At 43.8% G+C, this 26,942-nt stretch overlaps 2 protein-coding genes across 3 annotated transcripts in view; one reads left to right on the top strand and one right to left on the bottom strand.

Annotated features, from left to right (window-relative positions):
* The window catches only part of stk32c (serine/threonine kinase 32C), a gene marked incomplete at its 5' end in the record, with an annotated part of 61,662 nt that extends 51,782 nt beyond the window's left edge, over positions 1–9,880 (bottom strand). The window contains one exon of the mRNA XM_084470631.1: positions 9,799–9,880. Within this exon, the coding sequence (XP_084326757.1) occupies positions 9,799–9,880 (82 nt within the window). The remainder of the gene's footprint in view (positions 1–9,798) is intronic.
* A 7,627-nt stretch (positions 9,881–17,507) lies between these two features.
* Positions 17,508–25,065, top strand: pwwp2b (PWWP domain containing 2B). Of its 2 annotated transcripts, none has more exons than XM_084470626.1 (3): positions 17,508–17,746; positions 19,890–21,626; positions 22,940–25,065. In XM_084470626.1, the coding sequence occupies exons 1-3, from the start codon at positions 17,607–17,609 to the stop codon at positions 22,944–22,946; spliced, it is 1,884 nt and encodes a 627-aa protein (XP_084326752.1). In that variant the 5' UTR covers positions 17,508–17,606; the 3' UTR covers positions 22,947–25,065. The 2 variants fall into 2 exon arrangements, with proteins under 2 accessions (XP_084326752.1, XP_084326753.1); XM_084470627.1 differs by having other exon boundaries at positions 19,890–21,630.
* Positions 25,066–26,942: the final 1,877 nt, after the last annotated feature.

Raw genomic sequence — 26,942 nt, 5'->3', positions numbered from 1 at the left:
GCACATGTACCCGGTGATGAGCAGCCATCAAAGGCATGGAAGGCCCAGTTTAAGATTGGTATTCAGGAAATATGGTTCTAATATAATTTGATAAAAAGATGCCTACTTGTGAATCAGAAAAAGCTTTATTGCTTTCACGATGGAATATATGGGAAGGGAATGGGAATATTTTGGGAAGTCTGCGGAGCATGTGCTCTTTTTTTGATTAATAACCATGAACCATTATGGGCATGGGTCAAAACTGAATGCCCCTGATTTTTTTCCACCATTAATACACCATTCATTACCATGGTTATATTGCTTGCGCCTGACTAGAGACACATGTATTTTCCATGCAGGCATAGAATTTGACAGCAGCTGTGTTTTTTACGACACATCTGGTGGATCAACCCAAACGATTGCTGTCACAGAGTTGTCCACATTCTGACCAGCCATACGGGGGCACTTCTCACCGGCCCGCTAATGACCACGTTTGACGGACCGGTGTTTACCTTAATCACTATCATCACTGAGTGGCATCAGAATGGTTTTCCTATTAGCACTCTGGAGTGCTAATGCACCTAACCGTGTGGGTTCTCCAACACAGCCTGGGATGAATAAATAAGAGCACTACAGAGTTGATTGCTTTCACCGACTGGGGGTGACACAGTAATGGCAAAGACCTCCACTCATAAGTGGGAAACAAACACAAGGACAGATGAACAGTGATCGCTGCGAAGCACTGTCACAGATGGCCGGTCCATACCTCTCTGCACCGTCCTCATCGCTCTCTAACGATTGTTAAATTGATTTGATTCGATGTGTCGGGATTGTTATATGAAAATGATGCGATTGCCAAGGTACATGTATTCATCTGTCCACCGATGATATGCTCCTCATCCACCCAACCTGCTCCACTGACGAGAGATTAACGTCACGTTGTCGCAAAGGGGTATCTGGTGTGGTTGGATCTGAAAGATTTTGCCAGCACGAGTTCATGAGAACACAATTGGACCGCCGCCAATACTGCTGCATCCCTAATTATTCACAAGCAACACAAATCTAAATTTACTGCAATTACAATTTGCAGCCAAGGTCGATGCCTCACAACCAAGCAAATCATTATTCATCTTCCATTAACTTTATGCCTTTTGCTTCTCCCTCCATCTGATAGCAATAATACTCAGGGCTCCCTGCTTCACATTCAAGAACAATTTTAGAAATTCTCATTACGACTTACCAGAAGCAACATTCATTACTTAAATCCGAGAAAGGCATTTTTGAAGCAATGAGCAGCAAATAATAAGTATTCAATGTTTTGTTCAAATTGTGAATTAAACAAAATGATGAACCATTTATTTAGGGGGCTAATGGAACAGGAGCTACAGTATAAGTGTGATACATGTGAAAAATGTATCAAAACAGGCAAATACATGTAAATATTTGTAAATACGTGCGTGACAGCAGTACGTCTCTAAAGACAAACACAGCCAGATTTTATTCCTTTAAAGCAATGCACTCCAGTTGTAATGTTAAGTCGGGTATGGAGATGTTTTGCGGATGCACAGTGAATCCTCACAAACAAGGTGCAATGCTGTCGGTTTGAAGAGGGAGACATGAAATTGGATCTCCACACACCCTCACGTGCAGACACACACACACACACACACACACACACACACACACACACATACACACACACAAACACGTGCTCACCGCAGCAGGCTGTGTCGGTATACTTCTACCTTGGTCTACTGGGCAGCTGAAGCATACTGCACACACTTCAGAGAAGGTAATTCTCTGTTGCACCCTGAGTAGTGCCACAAATTGGGCTGCTTGGAAAGTTCTGAGCTTGCCATGACCAAATCCCCAGCACTTGATGGGCTGACTGAAATTCCTGTACAATTCACAGCTTCCCACGATGGACATTGGCACATCAATTATTTATTTTGGTTTGTCTTATTTATTGAACATCAGACAGCCCTTATGTCTGATAAACATTCCATGACCCAACGGGATTCGAGATTTCCTCGGCTTAACTGCAGCTGCAACTTCACCTGACCCACACATTTATTAACCAACAATCACAATGTATAATGGATAACCTTTTTCTATCAGCAGACACAAGAACAGGGCGCAGCAGCAAGCACCACCAACAAAATGAGATTGGCCACCAGGTCATCAGCTTCAGAGAGAACATTCATCACTCAACTCCCCTTAGACTCATAACCCACCAGACCGTGACATGTCCCACTAAAGAAATTGACCACACGTAAAGGGTTAAAATACCATATTGACCTTCTCAACAGTGTGTGTGTGTGTGTGTGTGTGTGTGTGTGTGTGTGTATGTTTGCGTGCGTGTGCATGTGCGTGTTTGTGTTTGTGTGTGTGTGTGTGTGTAGGCCAGGTTACATAAGGGGATCATCTCTGACTTTTGGAGAGGTGTTTGGAGGAAATAGCTGTCAAGATGGAGACTTCAAGACGAAGGAGAAAACAATGAATACTTGGAGTATAAATAGCCCATGAAATGTTCGGTTCAGTTCATTGCAAGGGAAAAGCAAAGAGGCAGAGGTGAAAAGACTTGAATTATATGTCTTCACTTTCAGCACCACATGCAAATAGAGCAGTAGAAGCCTGTTTTTATTTCAACCTTATAGTATGATAATGATTATATGTTTAGGGGTTCAGGAAATACACACTGGAACCAGACTCAAGCTGACCACAGAATTACAACACACAGTGTTTACATATTTCAGTATCCTGGTTATATCAATACACACCAGGGTTTAAGCCTTTTGCTCAAGGATGCTATTGGCTGCTGACACTGTCAAACATCCTCACCACAACACTCTCCTACCACTATTCTAGCTATAAGGGATGGTTACCTCGACAATCAACAACTGCTGCAATCACCTGACTCCAAGCCTATTATAAAGGAGGTTATGCAAATGTTGCTTCTAATTAGAGTCCAGTACTTAAGATACCTGACATAAATTCATGGCATGATGGCAAAAATACAAACAAAAAGGTTTTGGCAGCCCAACAAGATAATACCGAGTATGTCCTGATTCCACAGTGAGGATATCATAGGGGCTCGGAAATAATACAGTTAACACCTCAGTAACGAATAAAAAAAGTGATATAATTAATCTGTGACGAAAAATGAGCTGGAGGTGAAAAGTACTTTGACATAGCTGTGTGAGCATGTGCATGAGACACTATACTGTGTATGTGTATAAAATGGCCACCATGGCCTAGTTCTTTCCCCCTCAGCTGCAGTGTTTTGGGGCTAAAGCAGAACACACAGTGTTCTGGCCCAGATACACCTTACTTCTGTTTGCCCTCACACAGGTAAATAGGACAAGTGCTTTGGTCAGGTCCTATATTGCATTCAGCCCCAACCCAAGCCATGCTATCCCTTCCCTTTATAGCAGAACCTACACAAGTACTCACTTTTCTCAGTCTTTCCACACTCACTATGTGATTGAGTTTAACATATACATCTCTTTACACCCGCACACACAAAGTGTGTGCTGTATTTTAATGCCGTTGAGATCCATATAGCCAGGGAGGATTGTTGCATACACACTCCCCAGGGGGTCTGCTGGGCAGCTGGAGGGGCGGAGCTACTGTCAGCCTTGATGGTGTCATATTTCAGCATTCATTCAGCAAGGCATATTTCAAGATTCATCACAAGTGTGTGTGTGTGTGTGTGTGCACGTTTGATGGCAAGGCAGGCGTGACAAACCCTCCGGTGACACGTATGCTGAAAAGATCCACAGATGTTATAGTGGTGTGTGCGTGTGCGTGTGCGTGTGTGTGTGTGTGTGTGACTTTGTGCTCCGACACCAAGGAGTATGGCTAAAACAGGCCACTTGTCCTGTCCTCTCTCGTCCTGTCCTCTGTCTCGTCTCGTGCTGACCTGTCAACATCCTGTCCTCACTGTTCCTCCCCGCCATGGGGATGCTGGAAGTCACCTTTCTCTGGCCCCATTCTTTCACTGTTACCGCTAGTCCTCAGGCCAAATACAATCTCCAATGGGACCCAAACAAATGCTAATCATATCATAGCATGACATTATGTGGTTCTTAGCACCAGTCAATTATGGTTCATACCAGCGGCTAATATGATATAAATGGTGGTAACCTCAGCTCAAGAAAAATGTAACCGTCACACTATTGAAAGGGTTTGATTAACTCATCATGGTTGATTATATTATTCATGTATTTATTGATGGGCAATGATATCATTATGGGTATAACTGTCAGTTATAGTGTCAGACTGATATTAAGGATATCATGACAAAATAATTGTAATAAAATAATGCATATAGTTGCAGATTGTTTCATGTTTGCTATTGCCACTTAAATACAAGTTCTTTATAACACTACCTGCCAAAAAAACTATGATTATCAAAGATGTCATTCCACTCATCAAATAAACCTCATGTTTATAATGCTCATTCTCAATCTTATTCTTGTTTGATGGTATTTTATAACAATCAATGATCTGCCTTTGGGTGAGGTATATCAGGACGTAAACGTGTCTTTACATTTGCTTGTTTTAGTGGGCGACAATAGGTTTCAAATGTTAATGACAGCTAGAAACACATTGAAATCTTTGGAGATCTATGCGTTTAATCAGAAAAGCCAAAACGTTTTTGCAATTTGAGTCACTGCGCAAAGCCTAGAAATTATATTAAATGAAATATTGGACTCTAAAGTTTCTCTCATCTTAAACAGTGAAATTAAACACAAATGAGCACAAATAACTCAAAACAAAATTATGCATTATGCCTACGCTTGCACAAACTCACATGTGTGCACGTGTGCGTGTGTGTGTGTGTGTGTATTTTATCCTCTAGATTGCAACATATGATAGCATTATCGGTTCCCGGGATCTAAATCTATATCCTTCCTCACCATCTTAATCTGCTCATTTCTTTTGCCAGCACATGGATGCAGTGTTTGTGTGTACTTACATTCTCGCACATTACTTCCTGTGGGAATTAGCTAGCACTGCATTTGAGCAGTGGGCTTAAAGTTGAACCAAATGTAATGAATGGCCAAAGACCCCAAAACCCTAATGATTTTCAAAGATATAGACTCTGTGTTTCTTTAAGCAGGATGCTTTAGGGTTAGACTGAAGATGATGCGGTGCTGCTTTATTGTTATTATAGATTATGCTCAGATTATGTCAAACCTGACCCAGGGTATTCTTGATGACAGAACTGTATGGATGACATTTTGCTGACAATACTCTATACTGTTCTTTATCTAGGAAACAAAGGGGGTTGAAGAGGCAGTCACATGATAGGAGAGAGAGATGTTACTATGTCGGTTTATGCCAGATACATCAGTAGGCCTTTCACACAAACTCTGGATGAACTCTGGAGAATCAGGTCCGGAGATGAGTTGCCTTTTCACACATGCAACACACAACAGGAGATGAGCCACGTCAGACGTGTTCACACATATTGGAGATGCTCTGTATACTTTAGCCGAGGGGTTTCGCCTGGGTAGAGTGTGTAGGAGGCTGGACATAACGCAAAGTTTACACTAGGGAGCTGGTAGTGTAAACTCCAGAGTGGCTGATTCTGACATTTGTGTTCACACATTCGGTGCATGTGTGAAAGGCCTACAGGTGAATCTCAATTGTGTTCCCTCGTGTTTGCTAATCCTTTCCTTTGCTGAACTGCGAGTATATGCTCACATAATGTTCACACAATATTGCTGACACTAACACTAACAGTAGCGCACTCGCATATAATTTACATTTAAACAGTGCATTGACACCAAGGCGCACACACACTGACACAGACACACTTCTTGCCGTTTTCATCTTGGTATCCTGCAGAGCCAATCTCTTTGAAGACTCCTACACTCTGGCTCTGCTAGAACCCTGATCTCTTACAAGCTCTCTCTCTTACATGGTCTCCTTGAAAATTCAATCACCCTGACTGACACTGCTAGAAAGAAATTAAATGCTAGATTTTTAAAACCAATAAAACCACTTCCCAAAACGTTGAGCTTTAAGGTTACACCGCAAAATAAAATAAATTAGGCGAGAGCTCATCTTATAACGTCTATTTCCATTGTGCCATGAGCTGGTACATTCTTTCCTGCCACAGGGTGTAAGCAATTGCCTGCAATACACTTTTTCCCCATTCATGTTCCATATCTTATAAACCCATTACAAATGTAGAATAAGGCTACTATGCATGTTAGTGTATTAGATTAGGGATGAATTATGACATTCATAAACTTGCTAGTTGTAACTTTGTGTTAGTATGCTGGGCTATGAGCCAAAAATAATCATTAAATCAGCATTATATATATATTTGTATTATCGGTTGCCTCAAATGGGATGATTTCGGCAAGCACTTTCCCCGGGAGATGGAGTGACGTAGCCAGGCAGCTTGAGAACAGCAATAGCATCGATAAGACATGCTTTGTAAAGGATTTGGCCGGTTTGTGAAGACCCTAGGTTAATTGTTGTAATAATCTTGTCGAGATGCAGATCAGCCATGACTTTTGATAAAGAGGGGGGGACTAAAGCGATTAATATATCGACAAATTTTGTATTCATAACGAGTGTTTTGCTAATCTCATAGCTGTATCTTTGTTGGTCTAACCCAGGGAAGCACATACAAGCTGCAATGGCTGGGTAGACCTTTCCAATGGTGCCAACAAAATCCACATGTTCTGATCCGGTGTTTACCTGGCACTGCTCACGGAGGTAGAGACTGCGCAGTTGGTATTCTGTGCCAAAGAAGTAGCTGCGTCTGTGATAATTGTGAATACTGACTACAGAACAACATTTCAATAAGTCACAAGGTTTAAGTGCATGACGGTGTGCATTTTTAACTGATTAAAAACGAATCAAATTCAATGTATGCCAAAGGTCATTCGTCGATTCTGCCTTTATTATCCAACACACATGGGTAAAGATTTTTTTTCTAACCTTTCTCTTATTCTACTCTGAATGTCTGCAATTTGTCTGCAATCATTTTTCTTAAACTAGCTCACCCGAGGTGATGGCACTAGCTGCCATTTAAGGGCCTACACTATCATAGGCTCATGCCTCGTGATCAAGCACATCCCACTGATTGGCTGACGTCAGATCACACTCTATCCTCTAATGACTGCAGCAACAGTAAACATGACCCAAGATCAGTGGCAGTAGAAAAATGTCAATAAGTGAACAAAATTAAAGAAGCGCTTATAGATTATAATGAGAGACATATTTTGAGAGGGTAATGATATGAACACAGTCGCCGTCTTCAAACAAGTCTTCGAAACGTTCAAGCCATACATTTTCATCTGCTTCACTGCCTAGCATTGCACTACATGTCATGCTTGCACATTTATGTGTCTGTTAACAAAACACACACACAGACACCACAACTAATCTAGTCAATGTAGAAAAATGTCCTTTTTTTATATATACAACAATATTGCACGGAAGCCTTGCTCCAGGGTAGTATGTTACCATTTCCACACTAGTGGGACAATTACAATGGTCCCATTACATTGAAGATAGAGAGAGAGGGACCGTTAACGTAGCTACAGGCACTTTGTTGAAGAGAGAGTGCTGAAGAGAGAGAGATAAAAGAAAGAGAGAGAGAGATGTGAGGCTACTGCGAAGATGAAAAGAATGAGAAGGACTCAGTATTCATGGAGAGTAATCAGCCATCTCCCTCTTTATCGGTCTTCATCCCTCAACCAAATGTGTCTTCAATGCCTTATGCACTCATATCTGACAGAGACAGGCGGCTACACAAACACACACTTTGATATACAGGCAGAGATGCATTTAGGGAGCCATCACAATTTGGTGATACAAGCCTATAGGTGCAGATTCACTCACATGTGTGCGTACACACACACCAGACAAAATATCAAGTGCATGTCTAGAGCAGACTTCCCACCCCTCTTCCTCTCACTTAAATACAACATTCTTTTTTTTCTCCCTGAATAGCCTCTTTCTAAACGGACACACCAAAACTGTATGTCAGGACCCAGCACAAATAGGCTCCCCTAGATGGACCTTAAGGATGCACTACACAACACTATGCAACTTTGTGGCATTAAGCCTCATCTGAGAGAATAAAATATTGGCTTGAAAGCAGAGAGACACCACTGGTACTCCAACAGACTCACGTTGAAGACACCCTCAGGGCAGAAGGCTCTGTTTAATGTGTATGGACTCAACAATATCCCTTTATTAAGCCCGGGAGAATTGCAAAATGACTTTAAGATAATGACGAAAGGCCAGCCAAATCATCATAATATAGGCATAGGCAGTTAAATGTGTGTAAATGTCTTTCTCTTCTTCATACCAGCTGGTCTACAAAATAGGCCATATTTAAGGAATGTGTTTTTCTACCAAAGACGTTAATCCCTGAGAGTCATCTCCTCAGCATGTAAACTGAAGCAACAGCCATAGTATAGAATGAGCTGGATGAACGTATTTATAACACACACACAATAAAGTTTTGGTCGGTGAAGTCAGTAAGTTGGTCACAGATGCTTACTGCTCAATGTGTTTGACTCCCATTGCCTAAACCATCAGTGACCTACTTAGTGACACTGCCAGATACACACTTGTGTATAGTGCCATGAGAGGAAACACTATCACTCACATCCTTGAACCTATGATGAGCAAGTGTGAAATGGGCTAGTAGTAGAGTATACAGATGCCTGCAAACGACAGGCTAGATAATGGCTTGATGGTGTTATTGCTCTAACAGGGCGAAAGGGCTTAAAGAAGGTTATCAACGTCAATGCATATCTAGGTAAGGCGGGGTAATACAATTGACATTGGTTTACGTATCGTGAATGCAGAGAAACACGCAAAGCCCGTTTTAAATGGTTGTTGCCTTGTTTAGCTTTTGATGCTTCTTTCTTAATAAAACGGTTGAAAACCAGAGTCTAATACGTATGAGTGTTATCTTTGAACCATCGCATCTGTGTAATGGGATTATACATGGAAAAACGTAATATTCATATTTCAAAGGAAGCGGTTGCTATGCAGGGCTATATTCTTTGGCGTTTTGGGGAAAAGCAATAGCCTCCATATAAAACATAGGGAGCATGCAATGCACTCCAACGCGTCAAGTTCTATACTTTGTATCCTTTCAACTTACTAACCATATTTGTTTAATTTTAATTCGGGAATAACTATTCAGCATCCTTCACTCCCAAGAGGCTTACTGATGACATATATTATCAAATAGCATTACTTACACGCATGGTGCTAAGCTCGTCTTAATTATGCAATTAATGCAAAGACTTCAATTGCTCCGATTTCAAAGACGCGAACGCACGCGAGTAGGCCTACCAGAACGAGCTCCATAGCCAACTGAGTGCGTAGTGACAAACACACATGTACACCTTTGTGGCCATTTGTTTTACGCCAAAATAAAAGTTTTCTGCGATACGAACAAGCTAAACAGGCACATCAATGGACATAGTCTACAACCGACATAAGGACAACAATGGTTCTCCATCTGGACGCAGGCGTTGTGTCTATCCGTGTAAAGTTGGGCGTCACACCCCCAGCCTGCTCTAGTCACAACAAGCAGCGAGACCAGGGAGGGGATCTTCTCCCAAAAACAGCCAATGGTAAACATACAGGCCATAAAACGAAACTAGCTACATCCAACAGTGACAGATGTATTCAGTCCCTCCGCTCGGTGACAACTTCTATAACTTAGACGGTCAAAGTATCGCCTCAAAACTCCGTTCCAACTGGTAAATGTGTATCGTGGTTCAGTTTTTGTCATATCCCCCCCAAAAAACACTTTAAAATACTTACCATCCTCCTTCTCGTCGTACACGGGTCTTTTTGAGGAGCTATTCGCGCCCATCCTCTTCTTCCACTTGCCCCAGTGAAACATTGAGACGCGAGCTCAGATTGCATTCCTCGCTCCTTAAAAACTACACTTCTGTCTCGGACACGCGGATCAATTCATAACACACTCCCGGTGCCCATTATGTCTTGCATTTAATCCCTACCGACTTAATCTTTCACACACAGACACACACACACACACACACACACACACACAATTGAATAGACTGCACTGCAAAGTGAACGCTGAATTAATTGATGATGCTCGGGGAATGGCTCGTTTTGGCGTTATGCTTTGCTGTCTTCAGTGTCCATTCAGCCACATGACTTGTGTTCTCCAGCCTTGCGAGCGTGCCAGTTGTTGGCCAGTATACTGTGGTCGAGTCGACGTAGCAGCTTGTGTTGTCGTGCTCGTCAAGATCCAGGAACAGCCTCTCGGACTCGCTTACCTCAGACTGTAGGTCTAGCCGCCTACTAGAGGAAGTAGTGCTGTCTGCTCACTGTAGTGCAGCCTGAGTGTAGCCTGTTACCTCTGTGGATTCAGACATTCAGCGAATCTAATTAGAAGATGGGTGGGTGGTGCCAGATCATTGATGGAAAAAGGGTTAACACTTTAACTCCCTGGCTGTACAGACAAAATAGCATATTATTGCTTTTTTTTATTTGGTATCAATTATTATTCTAAAATATATAGTAGTAGCCTGTTTACAGCATGTATTGTTATTAATTGTTACCTGTATAATTGTATTATTGTTTATATGTATTATTACTTTCTTGCCTTATATACAATATGTCAGAGATCATAAGACAATATATTAGCTTTTAATTGCATCGTTTCTAATATTACTATAGACGGTAATTTTCAATTTGCGCTGTGGTTGACTGCTGGCAGCTGCCGTATTGTTACTCTCGTTACTATGGTTACTAATTTGTTGGAACTACTTCCCTCTAACTAGAGCGCTTCGTAATCGAGATTATATATTATATTATATTATATTATATCTTTATCTGCTGTAGTAATCTATTTATAGCGGTGAGTATGGTTGATCCTGGTTGATATAAAGTAACGATGGCTGTGTGTACGGTTAGCGTGGTTGAGTGACAGCTAACTTAGTGTACTGGTGTAATGCTAGTTATGCTGCTATCCCGGTTAAATCATCCTGTTCTTGGCAATGCAATTAGTGTCGTTGAAGAATTATAAACTACAAATGATATCACGTTTGTGCGTGCGTGTAAGCTGATTTTTTTAAATCAATGAAGCCTTCGTTTTATCAAATTCAACGAAGGCTTCATTCATTTAAAAAAATAGTATTGATAGTGTTTTAATGGTGAAACTGTTTCCTAGAATGGCCTCCACAGAGCAAGAGCACATTCCAGACCTGCAGCTGAGTCGTGGATATGGGAACACCCTGGAGAGCCTCCAGCTACCCGTGCTTACCGAGAATGCTGAGCCCAACACAGAGCGCTCTCCACATGTTGAATCACAGACAATGTTTCTAAGCAGAAGGAAGTTGAACGAAATACCCGAAACTATTCTAAGACATAGATCACTAAAGGTCGGTTTGGATTTCACTGTAGACCCATAAACACCACACAATTCATACCTCCACTATACTTTATACAAACTACTTTTTTGTATTTCAAAAATATTTTGCCCACTTTGGCAAATTAGTTGTAATGTAACTTATTTGCCTATTTATTTTAGGATTTATATCTTGAGGGCAACAAGATAATCAATCTTCCAGATTCAATGTTTGCACGTTTACCCCACCTGGTGTGGTTGGACCTCAGAAATAACCTCATTGGATCACTTCCAGCTGGAATTGGCTCTCACAGGTAGTGATGTGTCTGCACTTTTATGAGGATCCTGCATGTTATCAAAGATTGCTGTGGTGCAGAGATACATTTTACAAGCATTTAACAGCATTCGCTCCAGTTTCACACCCCTTACTAATAATACAAGATTCATTGTAATTGCTCATGAAATTGCTCCTTTGTTTCTTCAGGTATCTGAAAACACTGCTGCTGGAGGGTAATCCTATCTCGGAGCTTCCCCCAGAGCTGGGTGAGCCGAGCTCCTTCCCCTCTGCCAGTGTGTAGTCTTGTGTAGTCTGAGTTGTATTCCCGGGGCCTGTGAGACTAGCCAATGTGTGACCGCTCCTTCACGCTAAACTGCCAATTAATTTGATCCATGACACGTTTGTCGTTTAAGATAAGGATTTATCTAAAATGGATGCTAAATGGAATCACAATATTGTCCAAATTAAAGTGTTAAAATCAGCGAAACACCTATTTACAATAAGCTACAGTTCTTTACAGTCTGATAATTTGAAATATAATACATACATTTGAAAGATAATAAGTTATCTTGGAGGACCAGAAAACTATTAAGACTTTAAAGCTATTAAGCTAGCTTGTGGTAACTTTCTATTGAAGAAGACCCTATGTGATATATCCTTCCTCCTTCCTAGGTAATGTTCTTTCCCTCAAAGGCCTGAACCTGAGAAATTGCCCCATCCGCTCCCCCCCTAAGGACATTGTGCACCAGGGGCTGGAGTGTATCCTCCAGTATCTGAGGGGCGCCATGGCCAAGCGCCCGGTCAGTGTCCAGAGGTCTCATCCAGGTGAGCACTTAGTGAGCTCTGTCACCGGACATTCATCTAACCGACAACAGGGAGATCATTATGCCAATGGCCCCCTGTGTGTCTCTCAGCCATCTGCTCCCTATTTTCATTATTTCATTCTTTCAAAAAAGGGGAGAGAAAAAAAACTAAAATAGCTCTCTGCCCTGCTTCCACTCGAGTGGTGTGACTTCTGTTCCCTAGGAGACGACACGCGGCAGTCGGCTGACCCCACCACCCCCTTTCCCTGCCCCTCCACCCCTCCCCTCCCCGCCCTGCCCATAACTCCCTGCTCTACAGATCTGGAATATTTTTAGCCGCATGAAAACAATCGATAAGCTCTGGGCTTTGCTTGGCCGTGTTTCCGTCATTAAGCTTTGTCCACAGCTAATCATCCCAGGGAGCAAAGACAAGCGCCTCAATCCACTTCTTTATCCCTCTGTCTACAAGGTTATTAACAGCGAAAGGTCTCTGTGTCTCCGGGGCCAGATATATATCCAATTTCATGGGATACTGTGTTTTTGTTACCAGCCATCGAGATGATTTGATTTTCTTTGAAGCTCGCCGAGTTCTTTCAGTAATGGGCTTATCAAAGATTTACTGCCTTCGGCTGCTTATTACAATGTCAAATCTGCATTATCAGAAAGTATTTAGGTCCATAGTGTCATGGGGCATTAGCCTGCTAATTAAAATAGTCCACTAGCACATTCAGCCATCTGGGTAATTGTTATTGTTTGAAACTCTGAATTTTTATCTAACAAATCTGCCATCTTACCATCAGTTCCATTTCATCAATTCAACACCTATCGGTAGTAGTAAAACATTCATATTTTCCACCAGCCACTATATCATATTTTCATTGTTGTTGCTTCATTCCTGTTGCTTGATTCCTTTCCTTAAATGACTTTAATGACAACAATTGAAGCCACTGATAAGGTTATAGTTTTTTCTTCTCAATTTGGTTTTTTAATATCCGCTCACAACAATATAGTTGAATGCAGTTAAACACCAAACAACGGGGTGGGATATTGACCCTGATAGCTTCCAATTAGACATGTGGCCGGTGGTCTCCTTTACAAGCCTCCCACAGGATTCTCATCACTGTTAGGGTCTTGGAGCATTGTGGAGTTAGCCACTATAAAGCCCTGTGTGTAAAACTAGGAGCAGATCACCTGGCAGCAGTCGGTGGCTGGTAAAAACATCAGCTCCTCCTGGGTGGCATTAGCTCAGGAGGTAGAGTGGGTTGGCTGGTAACCGAAAGGTTGCTGGTTCCTCCTAGCTGAGTGTCGTGGTGTCCGATGCCTCACCCTAATTGCTCCGGATGAGCCCTGCGTGGTTGACTCCGCTGTTGGTGTGTGAATGTGTGCATGAATGGGTGAATGTCAGTCAACACTGTAAAGCGCTTTGGATAAAAGCGCTATATAAATGAGGACCATTTACCATTTGGTGTAATCGATGTGTCAGCTGATCACGAGGCATTTGTCTGATGTTTGCGTGAGAGTGGCCACATTTAAGTGTAGAATTTAGAAACATTGTGTAACACCATTTGATTTGTTGATGTACACAGACGTGCCACCCGTGGAGAAGCTCCGGCTCTCAGCACTGGTGAGGTCCAGTGTGGAGTCGTCGTGTGCCGAGGACGAAGAGGAGGAGGAAGAGCAGGAGCTTCAGAGGTTCAGGGAGCTTAAGCACAAGATGATCCTGCTGGACAGTGTTGAGCTGGGCCCCAGCTCCCCCAGGACCACACGGCCGCAAGGAAGCCTGCCAGTTGTCAAGAGGTATACTGATGGGACAGTAGCTTAAAGGGCAAGTTAGTTAGTAGTAGATGGATTGAACAGAGATCTTGACTGATCAAAGTTTAAAGATGTGCCATAAGGGAGAGCATGGTGTGTTGGGCCCTGGGAGAAAAAATAACAGAAAACAATGTTTTTTAATAGTATTCTCTGGGAAAGCAGTCCAGTACAAATACAAACCTGTCAAACTGTTACCGCAGAATGCTTTGGAGGGCAATTAAAAATTTTAGTTATTTTCAAACTGTACTTCAGAAAAAAATAGGCTGCATTTTCACAACCCTGTGAGTTTGACAGCCATTTTGGGAGGTCGGAAAAAAGGAAAGCGGCAGCGGGGGAAAAACTTAAAGAAAAGCGAGACCTTCTGGAACAGAAGAAAAAGTAAGTGAGATTCTGTAGCCTTCAGTCTGAGGCTTTTAAAAAGAGAATATAACCTATTGATTGCACACCTGCCATAAAGATGGTTGAACTACATGAAAAACAACTGTTTTGCATCCAAGAAGACATAAGGATGAGTGCCCTGTTATCCCTTTTCATCTTGTAAGAGCAGGTTGTGCCCATTTGTATATGATTAATGGAGCTGTAAGGTTTTTTTGACAGAATCGACTCACCCATCCAGGTTGTAAACTTTTTTTTTGAGGAAGGGGCAATTTATAGCCTGGTCCTACCAGAATCTCATACTTAATTTCATTTGCACAGAGAGTCTGGCCACTCTCCATTGACAAACGTTAACTCACTTGAAGGCGGGTGTCTGTTGGAGTTTAAAACTATTGGATCTGCCCAGTGCCACTCTGGATCTGCCATAACCAATTGCTGACGTTTGACTACGACTCAAACCAGCGCACGACCTCAACGTCAATGTTCTCAGCCACTCCCTCTGTTCGCTGATTGGCCCAGCCAGAGATTTGGCTGAGAAAACCCACGAACATACTGCAGACCCAGACGTTGTACTGAAGGGAAATGAAAATTGAGGGGAAGTACGGAGGCGGGCTGTTTCCCGTTGCTGACCATGCTTGGGACCCAGTCTAAGTTGGGGAAAATGTATACTTATATTCAATTGTCATTTGGCCATCAAATCTATAGCCTACTAGTCCGCAGCCCACACCACCACCGGTTAAAGATTAATCCCTGAGGTATGTTTTGAAGAGGTTATTAAAACCTTCCCTCTGCCTGCCACTCCCACAGGGACCAGGAGCTTCTTCAGAAATGGCGCACCGACGCAAAGGTCATGCAGGAGCAGAAGACAGCGAGGCTGGAGCAAGAGAGACGAGAGAACCAATTGAAAGAGGTTACAATGTTACTTTAGTTTGAAGGGAATGGGATAGGTCGTTTTCCGTTATCAATTGACTGTATCAATTGATTGATTCAATCTTGCCACAAGAGGGCGGCATAACACCAGCTCTCTCCAAAAAGATCTGAAACAAATAGGAATTAATAACAAGAAAGATCTCTATACCACAGATGCTTATGAGTTAGCCATTCATTTGGTTAAGGATTGAGGGGTCAGATAAAGAGTATAAAGAGCTTCTTGTCTCCGGTGTAGGCATTGGAGAAGGCGCTCTCCAATGGTTCTGCCAACCCAACACAACGGCAGCAGAGGGCCCCTGGGAGCCACAAAGAGCAGGAGGAGGCCAGGTCATTAGGAGTGATTGAAGATGGGATGTGATTCTTGTGGTTTAAGTACAATAAGTACCATGTGGAGAGTACAATATGTTCCAACAATAAGCAATAAGCACACCTAATAATCTGGTTTGTTAGTGAAATATAAAGACAACTCACTGCATATATGCTAAAGAATATAAGATTGATTTATAGGTTCCAGAGACAAAATGTGTCTATTGGCAATTAAATCCATTTGATACCACTGCAACTCTTCCACTCAAATGGTGTCTGTAAATAAGGAGAGCTAGAGACACCTAGTGGAACGACAAGGAGTATACAACCCTAAAGTATTTTTCTTTGTTCTTCTTCACCCATATTTGACCACTGAAAATTACTGATTTTTGGTCAAATAGGGCTGGATAGTGCCTTTTCCTTAACATTACTTCCTTAAAGAGATACATGACCACTGATTGTCATTAATTTGGCTGCCATTTAGCCCAAAGTGGCCTTTCATGTACCCAATCTATCCATTGTCCATGTGTACACATGATGGCAACATGGAAAAGTTTATCCAACAACATTACTGAATGATACTGAAAGAGTCTAAAAATAAACCTTTTGACCTTGGATCCGTGATAAACATGTAGAGGGGCCCGGGACCGTGAGCTGAAGCAACGGATTCGCAAGCACATGCAGATGATGCAGGAGAGACATGGGAAACCCAAAGGAACAGTAGAAGAAGAGAAGGCCACTGCGGAAAAAGATATGATAGAGGTCTGCTGTAAAAACAAACGAAAAAATACACCTGACACAAGAAATCACAGACACAAAAAAGGGCTTTTAAGAAAATACATAGCCCCATGAACACTACACCCCACCTTGAACACTAAATCCAGTTGTTGTTTTTATCGGCAGACACTGAAGTTGCAAGCTGAGCTCCTGGAAAGGAAACAAGATGGAGAGAAGGAATATCGATTCAGTGCTTTTACTGGAGACATTTAACCAGCTTGTCCCAATAACTGAAAATGTTGGAACACTTTGTGTTTTGGGTTGTTTGTATGTTTTGTTACTTGTACAACTGTTACATAAATCACATAAAGAATAATCACATGAACTACATACATTGTGTTATTTCCACATTTCTATCTAGCTAGCAATCTATCTCATTATGCATCTATATCGATAATGTTTATAAGGTTTATTTGACTTGTTAAAAAACCATAGACTTTCAGAAATATTCTCATGAAATATTCACATAAATAAAACAACAGTTAAACCTATTGCATTACATATTAGTGTCTATTAGGTAATGAAACCGGTGGTTGTTGTTGATATTGTTGTTGTTGTTGTTGTTGTTGTGATGTAAAACATATAAGCTCCTACATAAGATAACAAGTTATTGTATTAACATAATCTAACTGTAGAGCAATGTATTCCATCAAGGTGAAACCCATCGTGAGATAAGATGGTAAAGCTGTCTTTACATAGAAAGTTGGGATTAAATGTATCATTTATTAATGCCGTTTCAAGTAAAACAGAAGGGAAGGCCTTATCTTGAGAAGATTTTGCTTCTCTCTGCGTGATGTCACCAGTAGCAGAACTGTTGTAATTGACTTGGAGGGGGTGATGGCGTCATTTCATGCCCCGGTGTAGCCTCCCGTGCTCGAAAAGAGAGGGGAGTAGGATATTAGGCCGACGTGATCGTGGCTCCCTTGGCCGGGATCAAGCACCGCCAAGCCGGATAACTCACCCGGGAAATATGGAGGCTGTGGCCGAGGAGCTGCGGGCCGGCTCTCGGCTACCTGTCACTATCGATCATGTTATTAACGATACACTGGTCGTGACGTTAACCTTTCGAGAAAGAAGCTACACGGGGATATTACTCGACTCCAACAAAAAGTGAGTGGTATATCTTCAATTTGAACATTATGGTGTAAAATAATTGGCTAACCTTAGCTTATAGCTAATCTACCTCGAATGCTAACCCATCCAAGCTAGCTTGTTAGCCTACTGGGCCTTGTTACAAAAGACATGGATGTATTGTAACTGGCATAGCAGCTATGTTACTAGCTATGAGGCTAATACAAAGCCTTTCATGATTTTTTAGATACACTGTTCCTATTAAGAGGTTGTATTTGATCTAATATTGTAACCCATCAAACATATCATTACATTTTCTAACTGACTTGCACAATTATAGCTGGTGTCAATGGGTTAATCTATAGCTCATTGTTAGCTCTAATAAATCTCAAACAAGCTTCAACGTATCTAGAGATTGGTAGGCTATATATGGACACTAACCTTTTTGTTAAAAATTGTATTGTGTTATTTGTATTCATCTGGATGTCACCTGCCTTCCTAACTTGTGTTTCAATACACATCCCTTTTGATAAGCTACATTGAAAAAAGCCCCCCTTACCCAACACACATTTTGGCAATATAAACAATAGAAAAGGACAATTCGAAGCATGCAAACGAATTCGATTTAGTGATGGGGTTTTTTATAGACCTTATGGATGTAACTAGGAATCAGAAGGGCCCCTTGCAAAAGGTGGCTTCTTGCTGGCAAGAAAGCATTAGCATGTCTGAAAGTCTGAAAGCCACAAAGTATAGAGAGAGATGTAATGGTGTTGTACATATATTCTGTTCACACTGTGACATGTTTAAATTGGCTTGTTCTAATGTTCTTACTTGTGTTAATTTCAGTGTGCCTTTTTGAAAGCAACTAAGCTTAGTCTATTTTGAATCAGAATCTTTAACAGCTTTCCCCATTTTATAGTATGCCTTGGTGATATTCTTGAGACCAAATGCTTTTTCAATAACTTTACATGGGCTAAATCTAGCCAGGCCTTAACTGTGATTTTCTTGTTTTTAATCATGGAAATAGATTTGATTTCATTGTCTCTTAACAGGTTTTAATGTCTGCCTTCCTGCCTATCCTTTTAGTTATAGAAGCTAGTTATTGTTTGCACTGTGTAAAATAGCAACTGTTTATTGTGTCATGGTTGGTCAAGTGCCATGTCCTTGTGCTGCTCTTAGGACTGTCTGTACTCTGTCAGGAACAGCACTGTTTCTCTTTCCTGTCCCTCACTGTATCTACTGACTGTTGGCTAGTATATCCCTGCTGTATGAAACACATAGGAATATACCAAAGGGATCAACTGACTTATTGAGATCTGCCTGCCAGTTTTGTGTCTTAGGAGAGTTAGCCTAACTAGCATCCCAACTGTGCCCTAATTAATAATTGCACTTCCCATGTGCCCTGACGTTGATGTGAAAACAGACAGAAATCTCTTGGCTCTTCTCCTTCATCACTGAATCCCAAGTGATTCCTGAGATTGTTTTTGTTCACTGTGATGTTGGTGAGGTGGGGGCTTTTGGGCATCCTGTAGTCTCTTTGTCTGCAGTCTCTAGACTAAAGCAGCACAGCCATGTTGCTGCTGCTCTGCCAGCCTCTCCCTAAAAGGCTCCTTAGAGGCCGGGCCTTCCCTGAACACGTCTACAGGTCTCCAACAGCGATAGAGAACATGAGAATGTACTTATACCAAGACATGCAGGCAGTTTTTATGTTGTTGCAGCCCTAGACAGCAGCAACAGGGAATGCAACCGTCTGCCTTCTTGTGCGTCCACATCCCAACCCCCACACTTTAAGCACATTTAGCATACAGGTGACAGAAAGCGGTGCCTAGTTGGAAAATGGAAAACAGCAAAGCAGGGCTCTTAGTCAGTATGTCACAGGCATATTTTAAAAAAGTTAAACACTTCTCACTTATATTGCTTGTTAAATGCCAATGCTTTACTTATTCTATATTTCAATCTGAACCGTGGGAAGTTTGCCTTAACCAACCTAGTCAGGGCCAAATGGACGGCATGCATTAGTTAGAGCTCCAGGGTAGGAAATGCTTAACCAAAGAACTTAGAATGTCATGTGCCACTAGAATGTTTGTGTGGGCATATTGTTTGCATGATTTTCATTTAATTTCCCTAACAAAGGGACCCCTGAAGCGACTTTCTCATTGAACCCATCTTGTTTTCATCATAGGACCGGGCTGTTTTGTCTACCAGATGTCACCGGACGTCTAGCGGATCTCACAACAAAACCAGACTGCCCCATATTCAAGTTGGATTGTGAAATCCCTCAAGTTCTGAACGAGGACCCCGTTTTCATCGCTCCCATCGAGGCGTTACACATACCAAAGGACGAAAACACACTTCCTGAGGACGACGCAGCCAGCACACCAGCCCCGTGCCCTGTGCCCACGCCGGTACTGGCTGGACAGACTCCTTACCCTCCTTATTTTGAAGGAGCCCCCTTCCCCCAGCCCCTGTGGGTGCGCCACAGCTACAGCCAATGGGTGCCCCAGCCTCCTCCGAGGTCGATAAAGAGGAAGAAGAGGCGGACCCGAGAGCCAGGCCGCATGACCATGAGCACGATACGTCTGCGGCCACGCCAGGTGTTGTGCGAGAAGTGTAAAAACACGCTGAACAGTGACGAGGACAGCAAGGACGGCACCGGCAGCAGCACCAAGGGCTCCCGGAAGGAAAACACTCTGCAGAGCGACGACGACGGCAAGGATCCCCCCTCCAAGTTGGCGAGGAAAGAGGACACCGGCAAGGACGCAAAGAGACGAGAGAACGGGCCCGGCATCGACAACCGGCGCCTCAGGAGGGACAAGAGGGTGGAGGTAGACGCGGAGAAGGTTCCCGGAGTGGACGTCATCCCGCACAGCCCCGTCATCAAGATCTCGTACAGCACTCCACAGGGCAAGGGGGAGGTCATGAAGATCCCCTCGCGGGTCCACGGCTCGGTCAAACCGTTCTGCCCGAAGCAGCTGGCGCACAACGGCCTCGGGGAGGGCGTCAAGACGGCCTCCGATCCCACCAGGGACCAGCGCCACATCCTGAACGCCACCAGGTCGGGCCTCACCGTGTCCATTCCCAAACTCAAACTGACCCGGCCCTACACCACCGTGGGCCCAGAGCACCTGCCCTCCCCAAAGATCCTCCTGAGGCCCCCGCAGAGGGACGGCGACGAGAGCGCGGTGGAGTACGAGGCTGAGCTCGTCGGGGGCGACCGGACGCACAGCCCGCGGGCGGCCGCTCCCTTCCTCCCCGACTCTGAAGACTCCCGGGAGGACAAGAACTCTCTGGCGCTCTGGTCGGGGAGTTCCGGAGAGGAGGCCGGCCGGGGCCACGGCGACCTCACCCTCCTCATTAACTTCCGCAAGCGCAAGGCGGACTCGTCCAGCCTGTCCGTGTGCAGCAGTGACAGCCTGGACGAGTCCAAGTCCTTCAGCTCCGAGGGCACCTCGCCGGAGCTGTGCGACCTGGCGCCCGGCGAGGACCTGTCGGTGACCTCGTCCTCCGTGCCGCCGCTGGACGGCTGCAAGACGGTGCCGCCCATCACGGTGCGGCTGCACACCCGCAGCATGACCAAGTGCATCACGGAGGAGGGCCACGCCGTGGCGGTGGGGGACATTGTGTGGGGGAAGATCCACGGGTTCCCCTGGTGGCCGGCCCGCGTGCTCAGCATCAGCGGCAGCCACAAGGCGGAGACGGCCAGCTGCGAGGCCCGGTGGCCCGAGGCCAAGGTGGCGTGGTTCGGCTCGCCCACCACCTCGCAGCTGTCCGTCGCCAAGCTTTCGCCGTTCAGGGAGCTCTTCCGGTCCCGGTTCAACCGCAAGAAGAAGGGCATGTACCGGAGAGCCATCCTGGAGGCGGCCAAGGCAGTGGGCCACGTGGACCCGGAGATCACGTCACTGCTCTCCCACTGTGAAACGTAGGTAGGTCCACCACCGTCAGACCGCCTTCAGGCAATCGCTTTTAGTGAAAGTCGTCCAGCTCCTACTGTTCAAGTTTTGTAAGCCTTTTATGCAATGAAAATTGTGAATGTTATTTTGACTGGGAGGAGGTATTAAAGACACACGTTTGAGACCATCATGTGCATCAGAGTAGGCTAGCACCATGTTTACGTGATGTAAGGACGAAAACACACTTCCTTACGTTTGTCAAATGTCCTCACGTTTACCAAGGCCAATCTGGAGACCCGTAGTTCTGTTTGCACAGGAGGCGTTTATTTGTCTTGATCTATTTCGGTGTTAGGGTTAGTAGCTTTCAAAAGAAAACGGCCTAGACATCAAAACTATCTATGAGCGTACATGCATGGCCATCTCCCCTAGTTAATGGAGAGAAACTGCCACCCTATAGTGTGCTATTTGTCTCCGGTAATTGGGGCACCAAATGGACACACGCTTCGCTGCATGCAATATGCAAGTCCTTGTGAGCAAGCTGTTATAAAAATGGATTCAAAATGAGTGTTCCTACTCATGGCTGTCAGCCATTGAACATTATGAATTGGTATGCCAATCGACTCAAATCAGTCAAACAAAGTAATTGTTCTCTAGAGTGGTATATGGTTATTTGTTAAATAAACGACTGGGGACCATGGCTGCCGCCATAAAGCAGCCTCAAGGTACATGAAAATAGGATCCATTGATTACACATGTATTATTATATATTATCTATATTCAATAGTTTCATGTACGCACCAAATTGATTTGCTTTTATTATAATAGTTAATATATGATATTAAGAGAACAGTCAAACACACTGGAATAACTTTAAGCTTGGAATAACTGCAAAGTGGTTTAATCAATGAGACATTACAATTTCAACCAAAATCTGGCATCCATTTCTGATATGGCTGTGGTTGTTTACCCGGCTTGCCAGTATGGGGCAAACTGCCAGTCCTGAAAACACGCCGAGAGGTTAAATATTGTTGGGAATGTTACGAGATCCAGACAGCCAACTCCCATGTTCTGTTTACTCTGGTCTCCAACACAGGTGACGCACATTGCTGCGCGTGTGTGTTTGCGTGCGTGTCAGATATGTTGATGCCATTTGTAGCGGGTTAAGAGGTGGTGGATTGTAAAAGTGTAGTTGTTGAGCTCCGAGACGGGTCCTAAATCAACCTTACGTGACAACCTTGCGCTCCACGGTCAGGCCTGGTACACTTGCAGTTTCAACCTCCCAATATGGGCACTATGACCCTGCGTGCTTTATGACATTATTGGGTTTCTCCTTTCTCTGCAGGGGCTAGGAGTGGAGGATCTTTCTCTTGAGGTTTTCCTGAACTCTGTCATCAAAACCCAGGAGGGTAGTACGTGCCGTTGCCACGGCTACTATTTATAGGCCTTCCTTTTTTTTCTATTTTTTTCTTTTTTCTTTTTTTCTCCCACCAAGCTGGAAGAAAATGGCCGTCAAGGTGGAGCGTTGTTGAGACTGAATACGGGAGCAAAGAGGACCGGTCGGAGGCCCGCTGGTCTTCTCTGAACTATTCCACTTTTTTTTTTTCTATGTTCTAGAGTTAAGAGGAATAGCAACACTACAAGAACATGAATGTATTTATTACTTGTTTATTATTATTATTGTTATTATTATTATTATTATTATTATTATTATTGTATTATTACTACTACTACCATCCATTAGGTCCACCATTCTTCCATGGTCATAAACAGAACCTATGAGCTGCTGCTGCTGCTGTCCCAAACCATCCTGAACAATCGCCGTGTCCGACTCGAGTCCCAAGCCGAAAGCCGAAAAGACACAAACACGGTCCGAGGGGCTGCGCTAACTCTTGCCTGAAATTGCAGTTACCTGCACCATAGACACCCTATCCCTCCCCCTTAAACCCCTCACCCCAAGACTGTTGAGGTGGGCTACGAGACATTGACAAAGGCAAGGTCTTGGTGTGATCCAGTTTGCGAACAGCCAACGTTTCCACCCCCACGCCCGGCCTCCTCCTGTCCTCTGGGTGTGTCTCTCAGACGGTATTAGTGATCTCATGTTTGTGTTGTGTTTAAAGGGGGCGATACCAGTGCCCAAGGTCAACAAAAGGCTCCTCCGTGCCCCCACCTCCACTCCCTTCCCATCCACCCCCCCGCCCCTTCACCCCTTTTTTTTTTTGTTTTATATAAAGTTTATTTTCTGCACCACTTAAATTATTGAATGCATCATGTTGAGAACAAAGCACTTTATCTGTACCATGGTGGCCTGCTGTGAGCTATGTGTCACTGACACTAGCGTAATATACAGCCCTGGTAGACGCGTGGGGTGGGGAGGGGGGGGGGGGGTCGGCTAACTATGTATGGCCTTGAAGATAATCCGTTTTTTGTTTTTTAAGGCATTGTTTTAAATAATGGGATAGTAGATCGTAGACCAGACAACTGTTGGCGGTTGGTTGTGTACACTGTATTCTAGACTTGGGTGGCATGTCTCTCTTTCTCGTGTCTCCTGTCACACACACACACACACACACACACACACACACACACACACACACACACACATACACACATGCTGTTGAGAGATTGAAACCCGGGACAGGCAATGTGTCACAGCCCCCTATGCATCACACCGTTAAAAGCTTTAGATGAATGCCTAGGACAACATGCTGTTGTGGAATACTGTGAATTCAACTGCTGAGCGTGCAGAGCAAGGTGGAGAGAGAGGGAGAGGGGGCGAGATGTATTGGTCGAGGAGGGGGGGGGGGTGCTCGATACTGGCTTATTTCCGCCTGTACTTATTGAGCTACTGCGAGGGGTAAGACTGCAAAGGCTGTCCTTTGGTGACCTTTGGCTTAAAAGCAACAGTCCTGGAACTGATGAGTGGCGGGGGAGGGGTGGTGACTGGTCGAGGCAGAGAGCAGGGCCGGTCCTAGCACAGCCCTCACAATGCAGTCTGGCTTTTCAGAAGTACAAGGAGAAACTGAATATTGCACACAATCAGCCAGCCTTCCTGCTTTGTTTCTGTTGGCCTTTTACGCCCCCGCCTCCAAAATAATTATATTTTTGATTTGACTTTTTTTTTTTTTTTTTTAAAGCAAAGTGGAGATGGGACGAGATGTGTGAACACTAGCTGACTGACCGTCCCATGGTGCTGTACCAGTGGCTGGGCTGTGTTTAGCCCTTCAGGCCTAGCTAGTTTTTTCCCAGGGCTGCCCATTGCCTCAGGGGGCTTGGGTGTCGGCCCTTTCCCCCCCCACCCACCCCCCCCCCCCCCCCCCCCCCCCCCCCCCCCATCCCTCTCCTCCTTGTACCGTTAACCCGTTATCCCTCTTACGGTATGATTGAGAGGCAAAACGGTCATTAGGATATTCACGTGTGTGAGCTACATGGCCGTTTACCGTTGCCGCCGTTGGGTCAATGTTATTGGCCATTCTGAGTTGTTTCGTTGTCGTTTTTTTTTTACATGTACTGTACATAGAAAATAAAATATACAAGCAATACCTGTGCGGTTGTCTTTCCATTTTTTTTTTTCAGTTCGACAGTTATGTTTGGGTTTACATGTAGCGGCCGCATGGAAATGAGATGGATTGCAAAAGTCGGTTAAAACCTTTTTCTTTGGTTGGCCCAACAGTTTTAAGGTTTTTTAAATCCTTTTGTTTCTGCTTCATATTGTTTGTAGTTTGGGAACACTTTCTAGTTCCCTAGGCTGTTCATTGTCCAAATATGTAGAGAGATTTATGGAACCAATGTCTCATGCTTTTGTGCATCCGTTTATATGAAATTTAAAATGATCCCCCCCCTCCAAACTCTATCAAGCTAGAATGACTTGACAATTTCCTTATCACAGCTGTTACTCAGACACTTTAATGCTAGATACAGCTCCTCGAGTACATTCTAGATGGTAACTGAATCACGTTGACCCCATTGGTTCCTCTGGTCACATGCTTCTCTTTTCCCTTATCACACTACCTCAGGTTGGCTAACCACTTGAACACGTCTTTGTCTGGTAGACTGGTTTCTGTCACAGAAAGTTTTTCCCTGAGGGAAGCACAATAACCTAGGATTTATGATTTTATTCGGATCTCCATTAGCCAACGCAGAAACGTTGGTAACTCTTCCTGTGGTCCAGAGACGCAAATAAAATAAGCATAACAAACAATCACTGTTTAGAAGGAATATGAGCAATACAAGTTATAAAAACAAAAACCACTGAACAAACGAAAAACAGCAACAAACAAAGAAAGACAAACCAACAAATAGTTGAAAACTATTAACACCAAAACATCTCATCTTACACGTTTGAAGATGCAAGTGATATCTTCTTACACGGTGAAGAGTTGAGACTTAGGTCACCCGATGTGAACTTTAACTGTTTATCAGCTCTGAAAAGAAATGTGCGAAGGTTGTAGTATCCTCGAGCGTCTTATTTCCCATAATATACGACTTGATTTATTAAACTCTTTTGGAAGAACAGAGTTATTCTTCTTAATATAGGCTATTTTAGGGGTTACGAGAATATAAGGTTGGTACTTTTGGAAGCATTATTTTGCTCTCTTTTATCACAGTCCTCTGGTATTCATGAGGGCGTAGATCCCCTTTCAGAATTAGAATAAGGACGGTCGGTGTGTCTGTTACACAACTCTCCATGGGCCACTAAAGGTTAGCTGACCGCTCCGTCATCCTCTATCTCTGGATCAGATAGGTTTACTTAAGACTCTAGGCTCAATCCCCAAGGCCACAAATATTCACATTTCAGAATTCCATGGCTTGTTTCCTTAGGAGCTAAAGATCCCAGAAAGAATGAATAACACACGAGCAAAAGAACAGGCGCTTCAGGGTGCACCAGGATTCTAACAAAGCAAAGTGTTCTTTCCCCTCCAAGATGATTATTCTGGGTTCATATTTGTGGTGGATTTGTGCCTCCATCTGCATTACCGTTGGTTCTGTTTTTGTTGCTATTTTGCGCTAAGTCAGTTTCCTTCCACAGGCAGGATTTTGCCATCTGCGCCACACACACGCACAAACACACACGCATGGACGCACACATGGACTCACACACACACACACACACACACACACACTCACAAAAGCCTTGCAGGTGAGTTTGGAGGGAGGAATGCTGCTTACTTAAATCTTTCTGTGAGCCACAGTGATTCAAGCTTCACGTACATTCTCACACACCACATAGCACTCAAGCACACTCTTGATTTAATCATACTTTTGAAACAAAGAAACTGTGTTTGGCCGACGACCTGGCAACAGGATAGCAATGTGCACTGGAGAACGATTGGTCTCGCTAGGGGCGA

Source organism: Micromesistius poutassou (genome assembly GCF_964030765.1).
Source record: "Micromesistius poutassou genome assembly, chromosome: 7".
Lineage (NCBI taxonomy): Eukaryota > Metazoa > Chordata > Actinopteri > Gadiformes > Gadidae > Micromesistius > Micromesistius poutassou.
This window is presented reverse-complemented; position numbering and strand designations above follow the sequence as displayed.

Excerpts from the sequence above, each read along its gene's own strand:
- pwwp2b (XM_084470626.1), top strand. The coding sequence starts at position 17,607 with ATGGAGGCTGTGGCCGAGGAGCTGCGGGCCGGCTCTCGGCTACCTGTC. Across the intron at positions 17,747-19,889 it reads TTACTCGACTCCAACAAAAA|GACCGGGCTGTTTTGTCTAC; the intron begins GTGAGTGGTATA and ends TTTTCATCATAG.